This window comes from Nyctereutes procyonoides, unplaced genomic scaffold, assembly GCF_905146905.1.
Source record: "Nyctereutes procyonoides isolate TBG_1078 unplaced genomic scaffold, NYPRO_anot_genome, whole genome shotgun sequence".
NCBI lineage: Eukaryota > Metazoa > Chordata > Mammalia > Carnivora > Canidae > Nyctereutes > Nyctereutes procyonoides.
Window position 1 is genome coordinate 739206 of NW_026575047.1, and position 20199 is coordinate 759404.

At 44.3% G+C, this 20199-nt stretch overlaps 1 protein-coding gene across 8 annotated transcripts in view; it reads right to left on the minus strand.

The window, feature by feature from the left end:
- The window catches only part of LCORL (ligand dependent nuclear receptor corepressor like), a 154184-nt gene extending 145698 nt beyond the window's left edge, over nucleotides 1-8486 (minus strand). For 7 of the 8 annotated variants that reach the window (XM_055326201.1, XM_055326196.1, XM_055326202.1 and 4 more), the window contains exon 1: nucleotides 8186-8486. In XM_055326201.1, the coding sequence (XP_055182176.1) occupies nucleotides 8186-8330 (145 nt within the window). In that variant the 5' untranslated portion in view covers nucleotides 8331-8486. The remainder of the gene's footprint in view (nucleotides 1-8185) is intronic. The other variant, XM_055326197.1, reaches the window with a different exon arrangement.
- Between the last annotated feature and the right edge of the window lie 11713 nt (nucleotides 8487-20199).

Sequence of the window (20199 nt, forward strand, 5' to 3'; positions counted from 1 at the left end):
TAAATATCTTTATGCTGATAACACCTTAACTTGTATCTTTAGCCTACAAACTACTACTACATAAACAGTACAGAACCTTTCCCCCAAACAAAAAACAGTGAACATATGAGGACAGAAATTATCCTAGCTTACAGATAAATAATTTGTGCCAAAGGCTATAATGATTAAAGCTAAGAAAGAAATAATATTCTCTGAATTCTTAATCCTTTCTACCATTTGTTAAGACAGTCCATTGTCCCGAAATGGTCGACTACTTAAATACGAAGACTACTGGACAAGTTACTTCCTACATGCACACACCGCACATGTCCATCAGAAAAGAACCGGCCAATCTGAATTAATTAAAAAAGGTCTCAAACTTGTTACTCAATAAATACTTTAGAAAAGATTCTAGGCTGCAACTGACTTTTAAAAGTGACTGAGGATGCAGGGTAGAAGATATAACTAAAAAGATAGTCAAGGATTCGGGGCAACGTGTACAAGAGAAGCAAAAGCAGATGAAAATGTATGGGCTGTAAAGAAGCGGCTAGACAAATGAATGGGGGAAGAAGCAGTCTGGTAAACCACGATCAACTAATTGAGTAAGATTATGAGTTTTTACTTGATGAAGAAAGACAAATGGGAGATACTACTGCTTTGTAAACTACAAAACCAAAGCAGGTATTTCAAATAATGATTTATTATAGATTATAAACTAGACTGAAACACAATAAACAGCAATGAAGATACTGACATAAACCAAAATATTATCTGAATCTGCTCAACATGTTTACTTTACTATAAAAACCGAATCCACGAGACACTGTAAAGAAGGTAATAATAGCTTGGCAACAAATAAAGAAAAAAGAAAAACGAGAAGTGAATGATGTAAACAGGATAGATTTGCTGTCAACCATGAGAAAACTGCATAAAATGAGATACAGAATAGTGATTCTTCATGAAGTTTTACATTATCTTACTTTTTGTGGTGAATAAAAACTATTGAAAGAATTGCTTAATTATAGAGTCAGCATGGACTCTAAGCATGGACTCTAATAAAGTTAAATGGGTCCCTCAAATTTAGAATTTATGAATTTGGTGCTCTAACCAACTGTTATCTATCACCCATGAAAGCTGGCCATATTCATACACCAAAAAGAAGGAATACTACCGAAAAAGAAAAAGATAGTAAATCCACATACAAAAAATGTAGATCATACTTGAAAGACTGAATTTATTAATAAGGAAGAAAAAATTGCATATCCAAAAATCTACCTGCCTTTGTTGCTCCTCCCAAGAGGTAGAATTAGAGACCAGGATTGAAAGTCTGACAAGTCAGGGTATTATATGGAGGATACACAGTAACAACGTTGTATTAAGGTGCACAGCCAAGCTGAGAGGGGTGCACACATACAGCCAGCTGAGGGAAACAGCATGGGCATGAAGAGACAGCATGATGCAGGAAGGACGTTATGATATACACAGACCAGCTTGTAGCCTATATCTAACATCTACAAAAATACAAAATTCACACATTGCTTGGTTCTAAGGATGGCAGGATTTTACTCTTCCAATTATAAAATAATCCAGGAGTACAAAGAATTTCAAATTTTACAAGTAAAATCCATTGATATGCCTATTATAAACACGAATTTGGATACATGTCTTAACCACTCAACTATACATTATCATAGAGTACATCTGCCTGGTGTATGTAATTAGTGCCATAATTTACACCTTTTTAAATGGGTAAAAAAAAAAATTGCTAGTTTGAAAAAATAGTTGTACAGCCTAGTGCCAAGGTTTCTGGATGGCTGATCCATCCATACCAGTCCTCATCAAATTCAGATTTTTAATTAAATCTACTCTTCTGGAATTTATTTGACAATAATGACAAGATGAAGCAGAAGTTAGTGCAAAGACAAGAGTAGAGGGCAAGAAGCAGCCAGAAAGAAATGTCAAGTTGATTATCTAGAATTTTATTTACCTGGACTGTCCTATCTTTAAGACTCATAGTTCTATGAACTGGCCCATAACTTCTTCATAGGTTAAAAACAGAAGAAGAAACTATCCTCTGACACTGATACTGCTATTATAAATGGCGCAGGTAGTTTGAAAGAAAGTCTACTCTACAAGCAGTTGCTGAGTGCAAAGCTCTAAGGCAGTGATGTGTTTAATAGAAAGAGTCAAATAGAGAGTAGACAAAGGGTAGCTTCAAGATGATCTTGCACGATAGAGATTTTTAAAATGAATTTAAACTAATTTCTTATATTCAGGTACTCTAAAGCCAAAAGATTGCTAAGAATGTAGGAAGCATCATTTCATTTGATCTCCCCATATATGAAAAGACAGGATTATGCTAAGTGATATACTGTGATTCTAAAACCCTGACTCTGGAATACAGATCATGCAAGCCCTCACTATCTTTTCCTCTAATATGCCTCATGATCCTTTTACTGCTTATCAGCATTCCCACCAGAAAGAATCTATTGGCAAAAGCGTAAAGCTCAAAGCTGCTAAAAACCTGTGTAAATCACTAATAACAATACTTTATATTTATGGAATGCTTTCTATATGGCAGACACATATTAACATATATCAACATAATTAATTCTCAGAATCACTTCATTATCTCCAATTCACAGATAAGAAACTGAAGTATAGAAAGGTTAAGTAACTTGTCCACATTGGTAAGTGGTAACCCTAGGCTTCAAACACAGGTAATCTAGCTTCAGAACCTATTTATTTGCTGTATTTTCTCCGAATAAAAGATCTGTAGAAAGATAAATTAAGCTGTGGATCTGGTTATTATCAACGCATTTGAAATAAGGGGTGCCATGGTGTCAAGAGTTGGCCGGAGCTACTATACTACAGAACTGTGTTGTCCAAGAAGGTAGCTACTTGGACATGTGGGCTATAAATACCTGAAATGTGTCTAGTTTAAATTAAGGTGTGCCAGATGTATAAAATACCTAACTTCAAAAATTTAGTATTAAGAATGTAAACTAACTCATTAATAATTTTTGTATGGATTCTTAAAATATTTTGAACATATTGGCCTAAAAAAAAGTGCCTTTCCAATGTGGAGATTAAAAAACTTTAAATATTTGGCTACCATTATATTTCTACTGGACAACACTGGTATGTAGGAAGGAAATTGGAGTTTATAGAATGATTCTAATCAAATCTTTGCCGTTTTGTTGTGTTGTTGCCCCCTTAGACATATCAGTTACACTAAGTATTAGCTTCTGTATCAGAAAAATGTTTTTGTTTTTGTTTTTTTAAAGATTCATTTATTCATGAGAGACACAGAGAGGAGAGAGACAGACAGACAGGCAGGCAGGCAGAGGGAGAAGCAGGCTCCATGCAGGGAGCCCGACGCGGGACTGGATCCCGGGACTCCAGGATCAGGCCTTGGACTGAAGGCAGGCGCCAAACCGCTGAGCCACCCAGGCTGCCCAGAAAAATGGGGTTTAAAAACAGTCCTAAAAAACAAAACAAAACAACAAAAAAAAAACAGTCCTAAAACCTAGTGTTCAGATTTTGGTATCTAAACCTATCCTCCACTAAAAAGAATGGAGGGTTCCTTGGAGAAATGTCTTACATGGGGGCTGGGATAGGGTAAACACAAGATGAACCTGGAATATCTTGGCAGGAAGTGTGTGCTCAAAAGTCATTTGAGAGATGAGGGTGAAAGGGGTTTGAGAGGTGGACTTGTCAAAAAACACTGGAAGCAGCTTCATGAGGCTCCCAGAGACCAAACCTGAGGCAATCTGGGAATCAAAGTAATGACAGTAATGGATTGAACCATTAAATAAAAGTAGAACCCATGAGTTCATACTGATAAAAGTAACTGGATAAAATAAACAGTGGAGGAGATGGGAAAGATTGCTTTATGACGGAATACCAAGTACTAATTACAGAAGGAACGATGAAGTTAGAGAATCACAAGTAGATGTTAAAACTTGTGGGTGAAATATTGGTGAGACTATGTAAATATTCTGTTCCTCAAAATATTTTCCCACAAATTACACATTAATTACAAAAGGATAAATAGTAACTTCCAGGGAGAAATACAGAGAATACCACCGTAGCCAAATTTTCAAAGCTAACATCACCAACATTGGGACAAACCAACATCACGAACCTCAAGATATGATGTACTGATAAAGAACCTCTCTTTAGAGGTGTTCCTGCCAAATATGTATAACCAATCTAGTCACGAGAAAACAACAGACAAATTCAAATTAGGGACATTCTACAAAATAACCATCCTGTACTTTTAAAAATGTCAAGGCCAAGAAATACAAGAAAGGCTGAGGAAGTGTTCCAGATTAAGAGAGACTACGGAGACAGTACTACTGAATGCAATACATGATCCAGGACTGGGAGGTGGGAGGGAGCTTGGAGATAAAAGAGATTAAAAATTGAGCACAGATTATGAAATAGATAGCTGTATTATGTCATTTTAAGTCTCCTGGTTTTAATAATTACACTGTAGTTAGGCAAGATAATGTCCTTGGTCTTAGGAAATACACACTGAAGAATTTAAGGGCAGAGAGGTATGATGTCACCAAATTATCCTCATATAGTTCAGAAGAAAAAATAGACATAAGACAAGAACGATAAATGCAGCAAAATATAATACAATTGGTGAATATGGTTAAGTGTATACAGGAATTCCTTGTACTATTCTTCCAACTTTTCATGTAAATTTGAAATTTCATCAAAATTAAAAGTTAGCAAAAAGTAGAAAAACAAAGAACTTGGCCTATCTCCCAGACTGAATATCCTAGTAGACTATACAATACCTGGTAACATTTAAAAATATGCTAATGCATTACTTTTATGCCTGACTTTGTTTTAAATTTAATGTATTGTCAGATACTAACTGTATTATAAATTCCATAAGACCCAAGACTGTTATCACTCAATGTCATACCGAGTACCAGGATGCTATTTACTATACCCGATAAGCGCTCAAACATTTGTTAGCTGAGTATACTCAACATTATAGCATTGCATAGGACGATTACAGAAAAACTATTAAATTATAAAAAGCACATTATAAATAGAGCTATTAACTAGGACATAGAGTCTGTAGAACTTTTCAATTAAATTGTAAAAAAGAAAAACGAGGAATCACAGAGTAGTCACAAATCTAACCTAAAGACAGGAGTTCCACAAATAGAGGAAAGCAGACATAACCTTCCATATTGAGTTAAACATCTTAGCTCACTACCGGCAGTCATGACAACCAAAATGAACTTTTTCCCCTTTGAAATTAGAATTTATATAGGAGTCATTAAAAAAAAAAATCAGATTACTTTAAAAACTTAGGCGAAGGGGATCCCTGGGTGGCTCAGCGGTTTAGCGTCTGCCTTTGGCCCAGGGCGTGATCCTGGAGTCCTGGGATCGAGTCCCATGTCGGGCTCCGGACATGGGAGCCTGCTTCTCCCTCTGCCTGTCTCTGCCTATCATGAATAAATAAGTAAAATCTTAAAAGAAAAAAAAAAAAAAAACTTAGGTCAAGAACTGAGACTCAAAATTTCACTACTGGCTCAATACTAATTTGCTGTATAAGCCTAGGGACACTGCTTACAAGAGACACTGCTTTCAGTCTCATATAAAAATAAGACTTTTTGGAAGATTTTCTTTTCCAAAGGTAGAGAGTATAATTCATAAAGATGATTTCAAGCAATAAGAGCACTAAATATATTAAATATAGAAATATACACATATAAATATTCACACACACCCAAAAGGAAAGACAACATGGCTTTTTTGTAAATATGTTTACCAAGTTAATTATTAAATATAAGCATGCCAACAGCAAAAGACAACTTAAAAGTCACACAAAATACATTTAATCCTAATTCACACTATAGATAAGGTCTTCACATATATGATACTGAAAAAACCCAATCAACAAGTGCATATCCCGTTTAAAAGAGTTTTACTGCTTACTTAAAAACAACAGTGACAAAAACAAAGTATGAGATGGGTTTTACTAGGTCTCCTGACTGGGACTACGGGAAATAATTCTCAAATACAGAAAGAGACCAGGAAAAAAATCTCCTTTCAAATACAGTACAGTTCTACATCACATTACATTAAAAACATAATATAGAGCTTGCATGTTAGACAGCACGTAGCTCAGGTTTCAAGGTCTTTCAATCCTACTTGTATGTCTGAATAGACAGGGCAGAAAGATATTCGAAATCCCTTTTTCCATCAAATCCAAAGTCCTGTTTAAAACTCGACTATTTTTCAAAACTACTTTTTTTTTTTTTGATATATAGAGCCATACTTAATGTGTCTAAACAAGGAGATAAGGGAAAAATCCCGAAGTATCCCCAAACAGAAGCCCCGCGGAAGCCGGTGCACGTACGTCCCCGCCTCGGTTAGACCCGCAGGTCGCCGCGTCCTGAGCCCGGGTCCCCACGCGGTCATCCCGCCTGATCTCAGCAGCGAGCGCCACAATTTCTAGACAGGTTGTCGGCGGAAGGGGTCTTGAAGCAATCCTAAAAATGGGTCCGTTTTGTATTCAGGAAGCACTAGCAAAACTTGACATTTTTATAAAAGAATGCCGTGAGGGTCTAAAATCTTTTTCTTTCTTTCTTTCTTTCTGCCTTTCTTTTTTTTTTTTAACTTTCCCTAGGAACTACAACCGCCTAGAAAAACTTGACTACACCGATTTCCCAGAATATTTCCTTAAACGAGACCAAACTGTGTTTTATAAGGGCTGAACAGTTCGTTGGGTAGAGTGAACCCCACGGCCCCCGCGGGGCGCCCTTCCTTCGCGTGCGAATCCCCGCGGCCCTGCACCCGCCGAGCTCCCAGCGCGGTCCTCCCTGCGCCGGAGGGGGGTGGGGGGGGACACGAGGCAGATCCTCGGGCGCTGACGTCGTCCGCATGGCCTCGAGCGGGCCAGTGGATCCCAGCGCGATCCCCCCTGCGCCGTGGGGGGAGAGGAAGACGAGGCAGATCCTCGGGCGCTGAGCGGGGCCAGTGGATCCCGGCGCGATCCCCCGAGCGGGGCCACTGGATCCCAGGATCCCAGCGCGACCCCCACCCCCTGCGCCGGGGGACGAGGCAGATCTGCGGGCGCGGAGCAAACAAGTCCGGGGGCGGGGGCGGGGGCGGGGGCGGGGGCGGGGGCGCGCGAGCCGAGGGCAGCGGGCGCAGGGGCCCGAGCGCGCGGGCTGCTGCTCACCTGCAGGCGCCCGGGTCTCGGCCCGCGCCTCCCGCAGACGATGCCCCCGGCGCCCCCCCCCCCTCCCCGGGCGCTCACGCCGACCCGCCGGGTCGCAGCTCCTCGCGCCCGGCTCACCCCGACGGACGGGCGGCCTCCGCAGCGGGGGATCCCCGGCGCCCCGTGCCCCCGAGCCCCGAAGTTTGCGGCCGGGGGACCCGGGCCGCTCCGAGGGAGGCGGGCGCAGGGGGGCGGCGGCGGCGGCGGCGGGCGGGCGGGCGCGCGGGGACGGCCCATCGCCCGGCAGCAGCCGAGGGCCGGTCGCCCGGCGTCCGCGAGCGCACAGGGAGGGGGCGCGGCGGGGGGCGCGGCGGGGGGCGCGGGCGCCGTCGCCATGGCGACGCCCCCCGTCCGTCCCGACTTCCAAACAGGGAGGCAGAACTTCAAATCCCAACCGTCAGCGCCGAGCGGCTCCGTCTTAAAGGGGCACACACCGCGCCGCGCCGCCGCCGCCCCCGCCCCTCGGGCGACGCCCCCGCCGGCCCGCCCGCGCCCCCCGCCCGCGCCCCGCCCCGCGAGCGCCCCGGAGGCCCCCGGTGCCGGCCCCGGGGACGGGGACCGGGACCGGGACGGGGACGGGGACGGGGACGCGGCCGCGGCCGCGGCGGGGCGGGGGGCGTGAGCGCCCGGCGGGGGCGCGGACCGGCCGGCCTGCCTCCCGCCCGCCCCGGGCCGCCCGCCGCCGACAGCGCGCGCCGCGGAGTTCCGGCCAACAGCTCCGGGCCGCCGGCGGCCGAGCCCCCGGGGCCGCAGACAAAAGGCGAGCGCCGGGGCCGCCGCCGCCGCCGCCGCCGCCGCCGCCGCCGCGCTCCCGCCGCGCTCCCGGGCGGCCCGGAGCGGGACCCCGGCGAGCCCGAGCCCGAGCCGGCGGCCGGGGCCGGGGCCGGGGCCGGGGCCGGGGCAGCGGCGGGGCAGGGCGGGGCGCGGGCGGGCGGGCCGCGGGTGTCTTACCTACACAGTGCATGAGGCGGTGGCGCCACGAGTCGAGCTCCCGCCGGAAGCCTCTCCTCTCCGCCGCGCACCGCGGGCTCCGGCACTGAGCGGCGGCGGCAGCAGCGGCGGCGGCAGCGGCCATTCTCTCTCTCCCCTTGTCCATCTGCGTCCCGCGTCACGCGCCCTCATTTACATACGAGCGGCGCAGGCACGAGGCAGGGGCGCGAGCCCTCGGCGCGAGCCCCGGAGCGCGCGCCCCCCGCGGGGGGGTTGATTGACACGTGTCACTAGCCTCCCTCGGCCCTGCCCGCCCCCTCCCTGCGCTCCCGGCGGGGCGGGCGCGAGGCGGCGCGGGGGGGAGGGAGCAACCTGCCGCTTCCGCCGGCCCCGCCCCCGCCCCGCCCCGCCCCGCCCCGCCCCGCCCCCGCCCGCGGGCTGTGCTCCGGCTCGCCATCCTGCTCCCCGCCGCCGCCGCCGCCGCCGCCGCCGCCGCCGCCGCCCGCGAAAATCCTGAGCGCGGAGCCCGGCCAGGGACCCGCGCGCCGATGGAGCGCACGAGCAACGCCTCCCCCGCCGACTCGGCGACGCGACTCGGGGCCGCCCGGGGACTTCACTTCCCAGGCTCCCTTGCGCCGCGGTCCCGGAGCGGAGCCGGCCGCCGCGCCGCGGTGCATGCCGGTCCTTGTAGTCCCGCGCCGGGAGGGGGCGGGCACTCCCTGGCTCTCACGGGGGGCTCGCCTCGGCGCGGCGCGCGGGCTCGCGGTGCAGCCGCCTTCGCGCCCCGGGGCTCCCCGTGGGAGGGCGCCCCCCCTTCCCCCCCCCCCCCGCCGAGGGCTCGGGCTCCGGCTCCGGCTCCGGCTCGGGCTGCGATGCGCGCTCCCAGCGCCGGGAACTTCGGGGGCGGGGGGCTCCCCGGGGGCCCCGCCGCGCGGGGAAGCTCGAGCCGGTCCTGGGGCCGCATCACAGGTGCCCCCGCGGCTTCAGCGGCCCGGCCGCAGGCTCTCGGGAACAGCATTTGCGAGCACCGCGGGAAAAGGTGGGGCGCCCTCCGCGCAAAATTACCTGCGACGGGATTGGGTGTGTCCGGGTGAAACCCCCCACCCCCGGACCGCAAACTGCGCCCCGCCAGACGCAGACGCCTGCAGGGCGCGCCCCGTTAGCGCGTGGGCCCGCAGTTACAAACCTGGGATCAGCCTCACGCTCTGCTGCAGAGACTGCTCCTCCTCGACAGAGAAGGAAAACTTTTGCACTTTCTTTTTTTCTTTTGCTTCCCCCCCTCCCCCCTTTTTGGGGAAACTTTTGATTGGATGTAAACTCCAATGGCATTTCTTGCGCTTGCAACAGCGTGGTTGTGCAGGGCTTCCCGGCCCTGCGCAGGGGTGCACCCAAAGCTAAGACACCCAAGGTCTGCTGAGAGGTGCCGTGCATGCCTGGGAATCCATGCACATGTTTTTGGGGAAATAGGTTTTATTCTTCATGGAAACTCCTATGCGTTCAGCTAGCTCTACCCTTCCTGGCTTGTGGCTTGTCCCTCTTGGCCTGCTCGCTTGCTCGCTTGCTTACTTGCTTTTTCTTTTTCCTACCAGAAAGCACTTCCTTGCTCATCACTACCTCTCAATAGTGAAGATACATTTTCCCGAAGAAAGAAGGATGACATGTGAATTTCACGGTCACCTCCTCCAGAATGGTCACAATCGGAGAAGCAAGTGAAACCGCTAGCGAAGGTGCTTTCTGGAATCGTGAGTGGATGGTTTTCCGTGACAGGTTCCACTCATAGTTGCCAGGGTGACCAGCCTTCGGAGTTCCCCTGATGACTTTTACAGCGGCCTATGTTAGTCAGGATGGGCTGGGTTATAGCGCAGTAACAAAAAAAAATCTAAAAACTGTAGGGGCTTAAAAGAACAACAACAAAAACAAAAAAGGTATTTCCTGCTTCCCTGCCTGCACACGGGGAGCTGTGGGGGAGTGGCAGGGGGAGTTTCACTACAGATGGTTCTCACCAAGCAACCAGAAGGCTCCAATCTCTAGAACTTCCCCACTTGCGTGATATGCAAAGGACCCGTGGATGGCAAACTGGTTCTTCCTGAAAGTTATACGAGTCAATTCCACTCGCATTTCTTTGACGAAAGCAAATCACATGGGCATGCTACCTTCAAAGGGGCAGGGAAGCGTCATTCTATTTGCCCAGAAGGAAGCTAACCCACATTTACCGGTGAGCTGCACCAAAGAGCGTTGCAATCCATTCTTCTAGTCACCAATTTACAGTTCACTCAACTAACACTATAAAATCCCTTCATCCCTTTCACAAATGAGGCAATCTAAACATTCAGTAATTATGGCATTAATTGCAAAGTTCAGCATCTCTGGGCGATGCTGGGTAGTCCCTGTATTAGACCAGGATAAAGCTTCTCTTATTGAAGAGAAAGTCCCTATCCTCCCTGTTTAAACCCACACGCGCACTCAACATAGGGTGTGCCGCAGGGACAGAGCAACCGTGGTAAACGTTCCTATTTAGAAAGGGGAAGAATGGGAGATACACATGAATAGTTTTAGCAAATATTTTACCACAGCCAGCATGGATTGCCAACTTTCCAGCCTCTAACAATAGTTTCCTTGCTACCACCCACGGAGTTTCTAAGTCACAGCTACATATTTTAGGTTTTCTGTCATAACTGTACTCCTGGGTACCAGTTTCTACATTAGTCAGAATGGACTGGGTTACGCTTGAGTAATAGTAACCCCAAGTCTCGGAGGTTTGGTTTTTTTTTATTTTTTTTTTTTTAAGATTTTATTTCTTTATTCCTGAGAGACACAGGGAGAGAGAGGCAGAGACCCAGGCAGAGGGAGTAGCAGGCTCCATGCAGGGAGCCCAACACAGGACCCGATCCCGGGTCTGTAGGATCACACCCCAGGCTGAAGGCGGCGCTAAACCGCTGAGCCACCAGGGCTGCCCGTCTCAGAGGTTTAATACAAAGATTTCTTTTTTTTTTTTATTTCAAGTTTTTATTTAAGTTCTAGTTAGTTAACATACATGGTAAAATTGGTTTCAGGTGTAGAATTTAGTGATTCATCGCTTACATACAAGACCCAGGGCTCATCTTAACAAAGAGTATTTCTTACTTACACTACATGTTCTCCAAAAGTCGGTATCGGGGAGATGGAGAGAACTCCCCCGAGTCCACCAGGGACCCAGGCTTGTGAAGCCCCACCATCTGGAAGCACTCGAGTCACCACGACAAGAAAAATAAGATGCTGAGTCACAGTCCAGCTCTAAAGGCTGCCGTCAGGAGTGACAAGGTGCAGTGGGTGAAGCGCATCACGCGGCCATGCCTACCTTCAAGGGCGGGAAGGGGCAGCTTTCGGGGCGTCACAAACCCCTCCGAACTTCCTAGCTTAGACACCAGCTACTCCTTCAGCTCATGGTTCTATGGGATGGCAGTTTGCATCAGGCTCAGCCAGACACTTCTGCTGGCCTGGGCTGGCTCACCCAGGTGCCTGTGATCAGCCGGAGCCACGGAGCCATCAGGCCAGGTGTCCCTCGTCGTCACAGGCTAGCCCGGGCTCGTCCCATGGTTGCATCCGCAGAGTTCGAAGAGCAGCGACAGCCCCGCTGCGTACAGGAGCACTTTTTAAGTTTCAGCGAGAGTCACATTTGCTACAGTTCCAATGGCTGAGGCATTGTTGGGCTTGGCCATTGGATGGTAAAATAGATTCTATCTCCTAACTAAAAGAGCTGAAAGACACATTGCCAGGGGGAAAGAAATAGTTTGTGGCCACTTTTGCGCATGGGAAAGTGCAATGCCACCCCGTTCCCCCAAGGAATGAGAAATAGAGATATCAATGAACAGAACTAATGAATATAACTGGGGAAGAATTTCTGGGAGAGGGGAAAGAGCATGGCCATATGGGATGAAATACATAAATGGAGCCAACTTCAGAACTCAGCTTGACTTAGAAGAGCAAAGAATTTTCCATGGCAAGTACCCCAAGGTATGTTATAATAATCCAATAACTTGATCTTAGCGTAAGCTCAGTAAGCATAGAGATGGAGTCTAGCTGATTCACTCGTGTATTCTCAGCACCTAGTGCTGTTCTAGGCACTTAATTGGCACATAATATTTTTTTATTCATTTGACAAATATATAGGATATCTATAAAGCCAAGGGTAGGAAAAGGGTCATATCCAAGACGTTCCTCTACACCGAAAATCTAGTTAGCCGCAAAGGAATTTTCCTCTAACAACAGATCCATGACAAGGAAATGTTAATGTTCCTTGGAAGGATGTTTTTGTTCTGTCATTTCCTACATGTATTATATCATTTATTTATTGCTGTGTAATAACCAGTCCATAACTCAGTGGCATAAAAGAGCTGTCACGTGTTACTGTTCAAAAGTCTACGAGTCAGACGGCCGGTTCTGCTGATCTGGATCGGATCTGCTGGTCTTGGCTGGGATTGCTGATCCTGGAAGCTGCATGATCTGGGTGGCCTCACTCTGGTCTAGAATTTGGCTCCTTATTTGCTGGGGTGATGGGAATGCGGAGCCAAGTGTCCCATCATTCAGAGGCCAGCTAGAGCTTATTTACATAGTGGCAGCCAGTGAAGCAGCAGAAGGGGAGGACTAATGCCCTTGAAAGCAGCTGCTTTTCAAGACTCTGCTTGCATTGCTTGCCTGCCACTGTTCCGTGGGCCAAGGCACATCTCATGCCCAATGACCAAATCTGAGTAAGTGGACACTAACAGATAGCATGGGTATAGAAAGGTGTGAGTAAATTGGGGTCATTACTAATAATTAAACCACCATGAATATCCAAGTTCACTCTTTATCTACCTAAAACTGATAGTTTGTTGTTGTTGTTTTTACGGAGAGAAGCGCATAGAGGGAAGGGGCAGAGGGGGAGAGAGGATCTTTTTTTTTTTTTTTAAAGCATCTTTCTTTTGTTTTTTAATTTAAATTCAACTTGCCAACCTGTGGTATAACACCCAGTGCTCATCACATCACGTGCCCTCCTTAATGTCGGTCACCCAGTTACTCCATCCCCCAACCCACCTCCCCTCCAGCAATCCTCAGTTTGTTTTCCAGAGTTAATTGTCTCTCATAGTTTGTCTTCCTCTCTAATTTTTCCCCATTTGAGAGAGAGAGAGAGAATCTATTTTTTTAAAGATTTATTTATTTATTTATTTATTCATGATAGACACACACACACACACACACCACACACACACAGAGAGAGAGAGAGAGAGAGAGAGAGAGAGAGAGAGAGAGAGGCAGAGACACAGGCAGACTCCAGGCCAAGAGCCCAACACGGGACTCGATCCCGGGTCTCCAGATCATGCCGGGGGCCAAAGGCAAGTGCCAAACTGCTGAGCCACCCAGGGATCCTGAGAGAGAGAGAGAGAATCTTAAGCAGTCTTCACACTCAGCAGAGCTGAGCCAGATGTGGACCTCAATCTCCTGACCCCATGATCATGACCTGAACCAAAATCAAGAGTTGGTGGCCTACCTAACTGAGCCACCCAGGCCTCCCAGCACGTCAACAGTTTTTATATAGTACCAAGTATTGATATAAACTGCCGGAGGGGCACCTGGGTGCCTCAGCCGTTGAGCGTCTACCTTCGGCTCAGGCCATGACCCCGGGGTCCTGGGATCGAGTCCCACATCGGGCTCCCTGCACGGAGCCTGCTTCTCCCTCTGCCTGTGTCTCTTATGAATAGATAAATAAAATCTGAAAAAAAAAAGTATAATCTGCTGGCAAAATTAATAGTTTCTTGACTTAGGTGACCATTGGGCAGGCAATTCTTAATCAGGGTACATTTTCATAGAATATGATGTAAACATACAAATAAATTGGAGTAGTTAGAAATATTCATGTTTCCATAGCAGAGAAATATAAGATTTACAGAGGGGTATGACTAGAGTCATGTTGAGATACTAACCAAAAATGAAAGCTGTTCTTCTACTTAGCAGCAAAAAACCCCCGATATACTAGTAGGATTGTAAAATACCTACTCAATTATGGATTATCAACCTGTAAATACAAACATAATATACACTTTCTAATTTAATAAACTCTAAACACTTTTGTATGAATTCGATATCTTTAATTATAAAGCATGAATATTCAATGCCTTAATTATAAAATGTTTCATAATTCTGAAAAGTCTTTTTTTTAGTGAACTTTATTAGCTGCTTTAAAAATATCACAATTTACTATATTTCCTTTAGTTCTGAACTATAATGCAGTGCACTGATCAGAGATCTAAAAATCAAAGACAAATTTGATCAACCAGTTATTTAAGGCATGGAACACAGCCCCTTTCCAGAAAATTTCTAATCAGCCACATAATCATATTATGCTAAATTTTATGCAAGCATCTTAGACTCATCCGAGTTTATGAGCCAAACATTTCTCAGCATTCTTTTTCATATGAGAGTATGGACTCCAAGGACACCATCATCTCAGATATACATGTTGTGCATTTAATTTCATATTCAGATTTCAGGTAAATGATTAGAGATATCTAAAAATAGATGAATGATTTTGTCTTCTTGATGCATTTCCAGATGTGATCAACATCTCTTTTGCACATTTATAACTGTCAGGATAACCAATATGAAATTAGAATAGGCACATTTTCTAATTTTTTCAAACAAAGTCATACACCTTTGAGCTCGGCATCTGAATTTAATAGTATTTACCATCTACTTTCTCCTGTATCCAGGCAGATGATAATAGGAGCTATTTATCACTACTCTTTTTGTGTCTACTTGAAACCACTCCCCTAGCCTAACTCATTATTATCACTTTCATTTTCAGCCTTTTAATAATTTCAACGTATTATATGCTTAATATAATGGCAATTTGATCCAATTTAATCCAATTGCATAGTTTAGTATCAAAATCAAATGAAAAATGTCATCTATATCACCTAGACTATTATAGTTTCGAAAGAGTACAGGTCATATAGGTCAATTCCCTATTTTTGCAGATAGGGAAATTGAGGACCAGAAGCAATTTGTGTAGGTCACGCAGTTTATAAGTAGCAATACTCTACCTAAAGATCATATTTCCTGCTTCCTAATCTTGACTCTTTTTACTATAATGATAGCCACCATTTTTGAGCACTTATCTGCGTTATTAATTCATTTAACCTTTACAATAACCCTGTGAAATAAGTACTGTTATTATTATTCCCATATCTCAGAGAAGGAATTATAAACAGGCTCAGTGAAGTTAACTTGTCCAATGTCACTTAGCTGGTTGGTGGTGGAACTGCAATTTCCAGCTCTGTCTTTCCAAGTTTAACCACTACTTTACATTGGCAAAGCAGAAAAGAAGGTTAATAAAGCTGCCTTGTAAGGAATCAGAAATGGAGAAACATAGGCTTTATCTGATTTTCATGAGGGACTACTATTGATTTGGAGGAAGGTAGTAACACAAACACTAAAGTATGGTCCCTCAGTATTTAATATATCATTCAGGCAAACTAGGCTTTCTACGGGCCCCCATCTCACACTTCCATGCTGATCTGCTCTCATGAAGCTTGTTCAATACCTCCAAACAAAATCATGATAACTCCTTTTTATGTTCTTGAAATATTTTATTTATACTTTTTCCCGTTGGTGTTAGTTCTTTCTTCCGTGTATTATAATTACTTGTGCATGCATCTTATTGTTCTACTCTATCACCTTGTAGATTATGTCAAGGCCTAGTATTCATCATTTCTGTAAACCTGTTTTCTACACTTAGTTGGTACCAGAGGGACTTCTGTTGACTTGAAATGAAATGGCAACAAATTGGGATTTTTAGAAGAAAAAATGAAAGATATAAGACTTCTTTCACCCCCACACCACCACCATTCTCAAGCCCTACTCATAAATCCAAATTTATTTTTCATCCTTAATGTCAAGGCAGTAACAAAAGGAGATGGCATGATTGCATTTTACAGGGATTATATTTGAAACCAAAAAGTTAACATTGTTTGGCATTTCTGCATGTTGAAACTCCTGGTACAGAATAAACCATAATGTCTTATATGAATAAATCTCATTACTTTACTTACTGGAATGACATAATGAACAGAAATATGAACAATTTATGAATTTGGAGTTGTTTTTCCATGCTGTTGACAATAGATGAGATTTAGTTCTCAGTTTCAATATATAGAATATATTTATTTTGATATGAAAATAGTATAGAATACCAATATTTCATGAAGAGGCTAGGGCAGCCCGGGTGGCTCAGCAGTTTAATGCCGCCTTCAGCCCAGGGCCTGATCCTGGAGACCCGGGGTCGAGTCCCATGTTGGGCTCCCTGCATGGAGCCTGCTTCTCCCTCTGCCTGTGTCTCTGCCTCTCTCTCTCTCTCTCTCTCTCTCTCTCATGAATAAGTAAAAATCTTAAAAAAAAAAAAAGAGGCCAGCAGTACACCTCCAAAGTGATTCTAGTAGATTGAGGAAGTTTATTTTTAAATATTATCAGAAAAATATATTTAAACAGTGAATATGATAGTGGCCCATATTAATATCCACCTAGAGAATAGATGTGAAATAAAGGTAGAAAAGGAAGAAGCAGTTAAATTATACTATGATTTACCTTCATAAGGAAGAGATGGAATTAAAAATGTGTAGTTGGTATAGCCTTAGCACCTTTAGCTTAGTAAGTATGTCAAAATTATATCATATTTGAAAATTTAAATTATAATATAAAATTTAAATTATAATTAATGATTACTTATGCAACTATGGAAGGTAAAGAATAGTCTAATATTATCCTGTTATAAGCTTTCAAATTGAATAGGCCAAATTGCCTGATCTTATTCTTATACACTAAAGTCATTAAGCCTTACATCAGAAACTTGAAAGAAAAAGAACTCTAAATACAAAACTCAGCAACTATTTTGAGTATCATTAGTTTCCATGATTTCCTTCTCCATTGTTCCCAGGAAATAGACTAACAAGGCAGAAGGTTGAGGTGGGAAATAGGGCTGAAAGCCCGGGATTAGTTGAAAGGTTGTGTGAAGAGCTGTGAGAACTACCTCCTCCTCTAGATTCCCTCGCCTCCAGGTGCAGTCAGGCTTTATTCCAATGCCTGCAAGAAATAGGAAATTTGTTCTTTGGAGAAATTGGACTGGAGAGATTATGGATTTGAGGAGACCAAGTATAGTAGAAGAGGGGTTGAAGTTGCAAACTGAGCACAGATTACTAAGTAAAAGTTTGCTAAATTGCCCCCAACTTGCTCCTACAATACCCATAACCAGACTTGTACTTTTTAACAGGAAACTAAAGATCCTTCTCAAGAGAAATTCAAAAGTATAGGAAAGACTTACAGATGGAACATTTGAAAAATCTCCCCAATGAAAAACTGGCCTCCTGCCTTATCACATTTCAGTAAAGTCCACCAGTCATACAGCCCACCCATGTACACAGAGCATCCAATGAATGATTAAGGGTTTCGTTCATAAATATGCATTGGCTGCCAAGAGCCCTTAGACATTTGAGGAAAATATCCAACTTGAAAGAGACCAAAACAAGCAGATAAAAGTAAATCAGGAAAAACAGAAAATTCAGGGCGTAGAAAAAACTTTTTTTTAAAAAAAAGATTTATTTATCCATTCAGAGAGAGCTTTTTTTTAAAGATTTATTTATTAGAAAAAAACTTCTAATTAATAATTAACATCCTCAAAGAGATAAAAGAAGATATCGCATCAGTAAAACAAGAATTACTTTGAAACAAGATGCTATGGAAACAGAGAAATCAAGAAAAATCTCTTGGAAATTAAAAATATGTCAGAGGAAATTAGATGAAATTCAGTGGAAGTGTTGAGATAGAATATTTCTTCAATGTCGCATTAAAACAGACAATAAGGGATGCCTGGGTGGCTCGGCCGGTTAGCGTCTGCCTTCGGCCCAGGGCATGATCCTGGGGTCCCTGTGTGGAGCCTGCTTCTCCCTCTGCCTGTGTCTCTGCCTCTCTCTGTGTCTCTCATGAATAAATAAGTAAAATCTTAAAAAAAAAATAAAACAGACAATAAGAGATAAGGAAATTTCAAGATCAATCCAGGAAGTTCAAGATCTGACCAACATGAGTTCCAGGAAGAGAGAACAGAGCAAACCGAGGGAAGGGTGTTATCAGAGAAATAATAAAAGAGAAGTTGAGCCTGTATATTGAGAGGTTTTACTCCAAGGCATATAATCATGAAATTTTAGGATCCCAGGAATAATGAGGAAATTAAGAAAACTTCTAGAGAGCAAATTAGACCATGTACAATGGATAAGAAACAGAATACTGTTGGATTTCTCAATAGATGACAATGAAACCGTATCTTTAAAATTAAAAATGACCTCCAACTTAGAATCCTAAAATCATCAGACTATCAGTCAATTATGGGATAGATTGGAGATTTTTCAGGTTTGCAAGGTCTCATAGCATTTATCTCTCATATACTTCTGTTCAGGATGCTACTTGCATATGCTTCTTCATGACAAGGAAACAGGGACTCCAACAGAAGAGAGCAGTCAAGGGAATTCCTAAGATGAAGAAGTGCAGTCACAGAGGACAGCTGGCAGCAGAGCCTGAAAGCAAGTCCAGATGGAGGAATCCAAGGAAGAATTTCCTGGGAAAAAAATGGAGCAGAAATCATATATAACAGGTTTGATTTATGAAAAATTGGAAACTGGAGCGCTGTTGGAGAGAGCAAAAAGAACTAGTAGTAGGCCCATAGATGACTTGGAAAATAGAAAAGATACTCAATGTCTGTCACTTTGCATTTTTATTTCTGTTTCTCCAATGTCTAAAATAGTGGCTGGCATGGAAGAGGATCTCAGTGAGTGCTTCCTCGGTAGACGGATAGGTGGATGGATGGGTGCTAAGAGTAAACAACTTTGTGCCTTCCTCCATCAGCACCCAACACAGTTGCTTGGACATAGACAAACCTCTGTGAGTGTTCACTGAATTTATGAATGCAGTTTGTTTACTCATTTGATAATCCCTTCACCATAGATTACTTTGTCTTGAATTCAGAAATTAAATTTAAATAGGTTTGATCAAGGAAGGGAATTTATTAAAATTCTAGAAAAATTCAAGATGGTAGCTTTAGTCAGAGTGTGGATCCAGGTACTCAGAAATAATCTGGGGCTTCCCCGGGTGGCTCAGCGGTTTAGCGCCGCCTTCAGCCCAGAGCCTGATTCTGGAGACCCGGGATCGAGTCCCGCGTCGGGCTCCCTGCATGGAGCCTGCTTCTCCCTCTGCCTGTGTCTCTGCCCCACTCTCTCTCTCTCTCTCATCTTTCATGAATAATTAAATAAAATCTTAAAAAATTAAAAAAATAAAAAATAATCTGCTTCTGCCCCTTCTCACTGCTTTCCTCTTGGTTGTCTTCATACTTAGATCAGCTCTCCCCAGATGCTGGCTAAGATGGCCATGAGTAGTTGTAGACTTAATCCACCAGATTACCAAACACCTCTTTTTTAGTAGTTCCCCCAAAATCTAGAGGTGTTTCACAGTTGACCAACTTTTATCAATTTCCTGAGCCAATTATTATGGCCAAAGTAGTAAGATGTTCTGATTGGTTAGGCCTGGGTTACATGATGAATTCCAGCATTATGAGTCAACTTCACCCAAACCACATCCACTCAAAATCAGGGAGAGATGGTTCCTCAAAGGGATACCAGGGCCCTATTACCAGAAAAAGGGAATATAGATATCCAGACTGGCAAAAACAAGTAGCTCCTTTACTGAAAAGAGATTTACCCGCTTTTACCCTGACCTCTATTAGAGAGACAAATATTCCTCAAATAAACCTTTTGGAACAGAAATAACATTTGAGAATGCTTGTTAAATGTGACTTTATTTTTCCTTCTATCTCATCTGACCATTCTCATTTCTTGGCATGTAAATTGGGGACCAGCTCCGTTCAATAGAGATAGGATGTGAGACACAGTGCAAGTCACACGCACACTTTTAAATTTTCTGGTAGCCACATTTAAAAAGTATAAGTGAAACGAATTTTAAGAGTATATTTTATTTAGTTC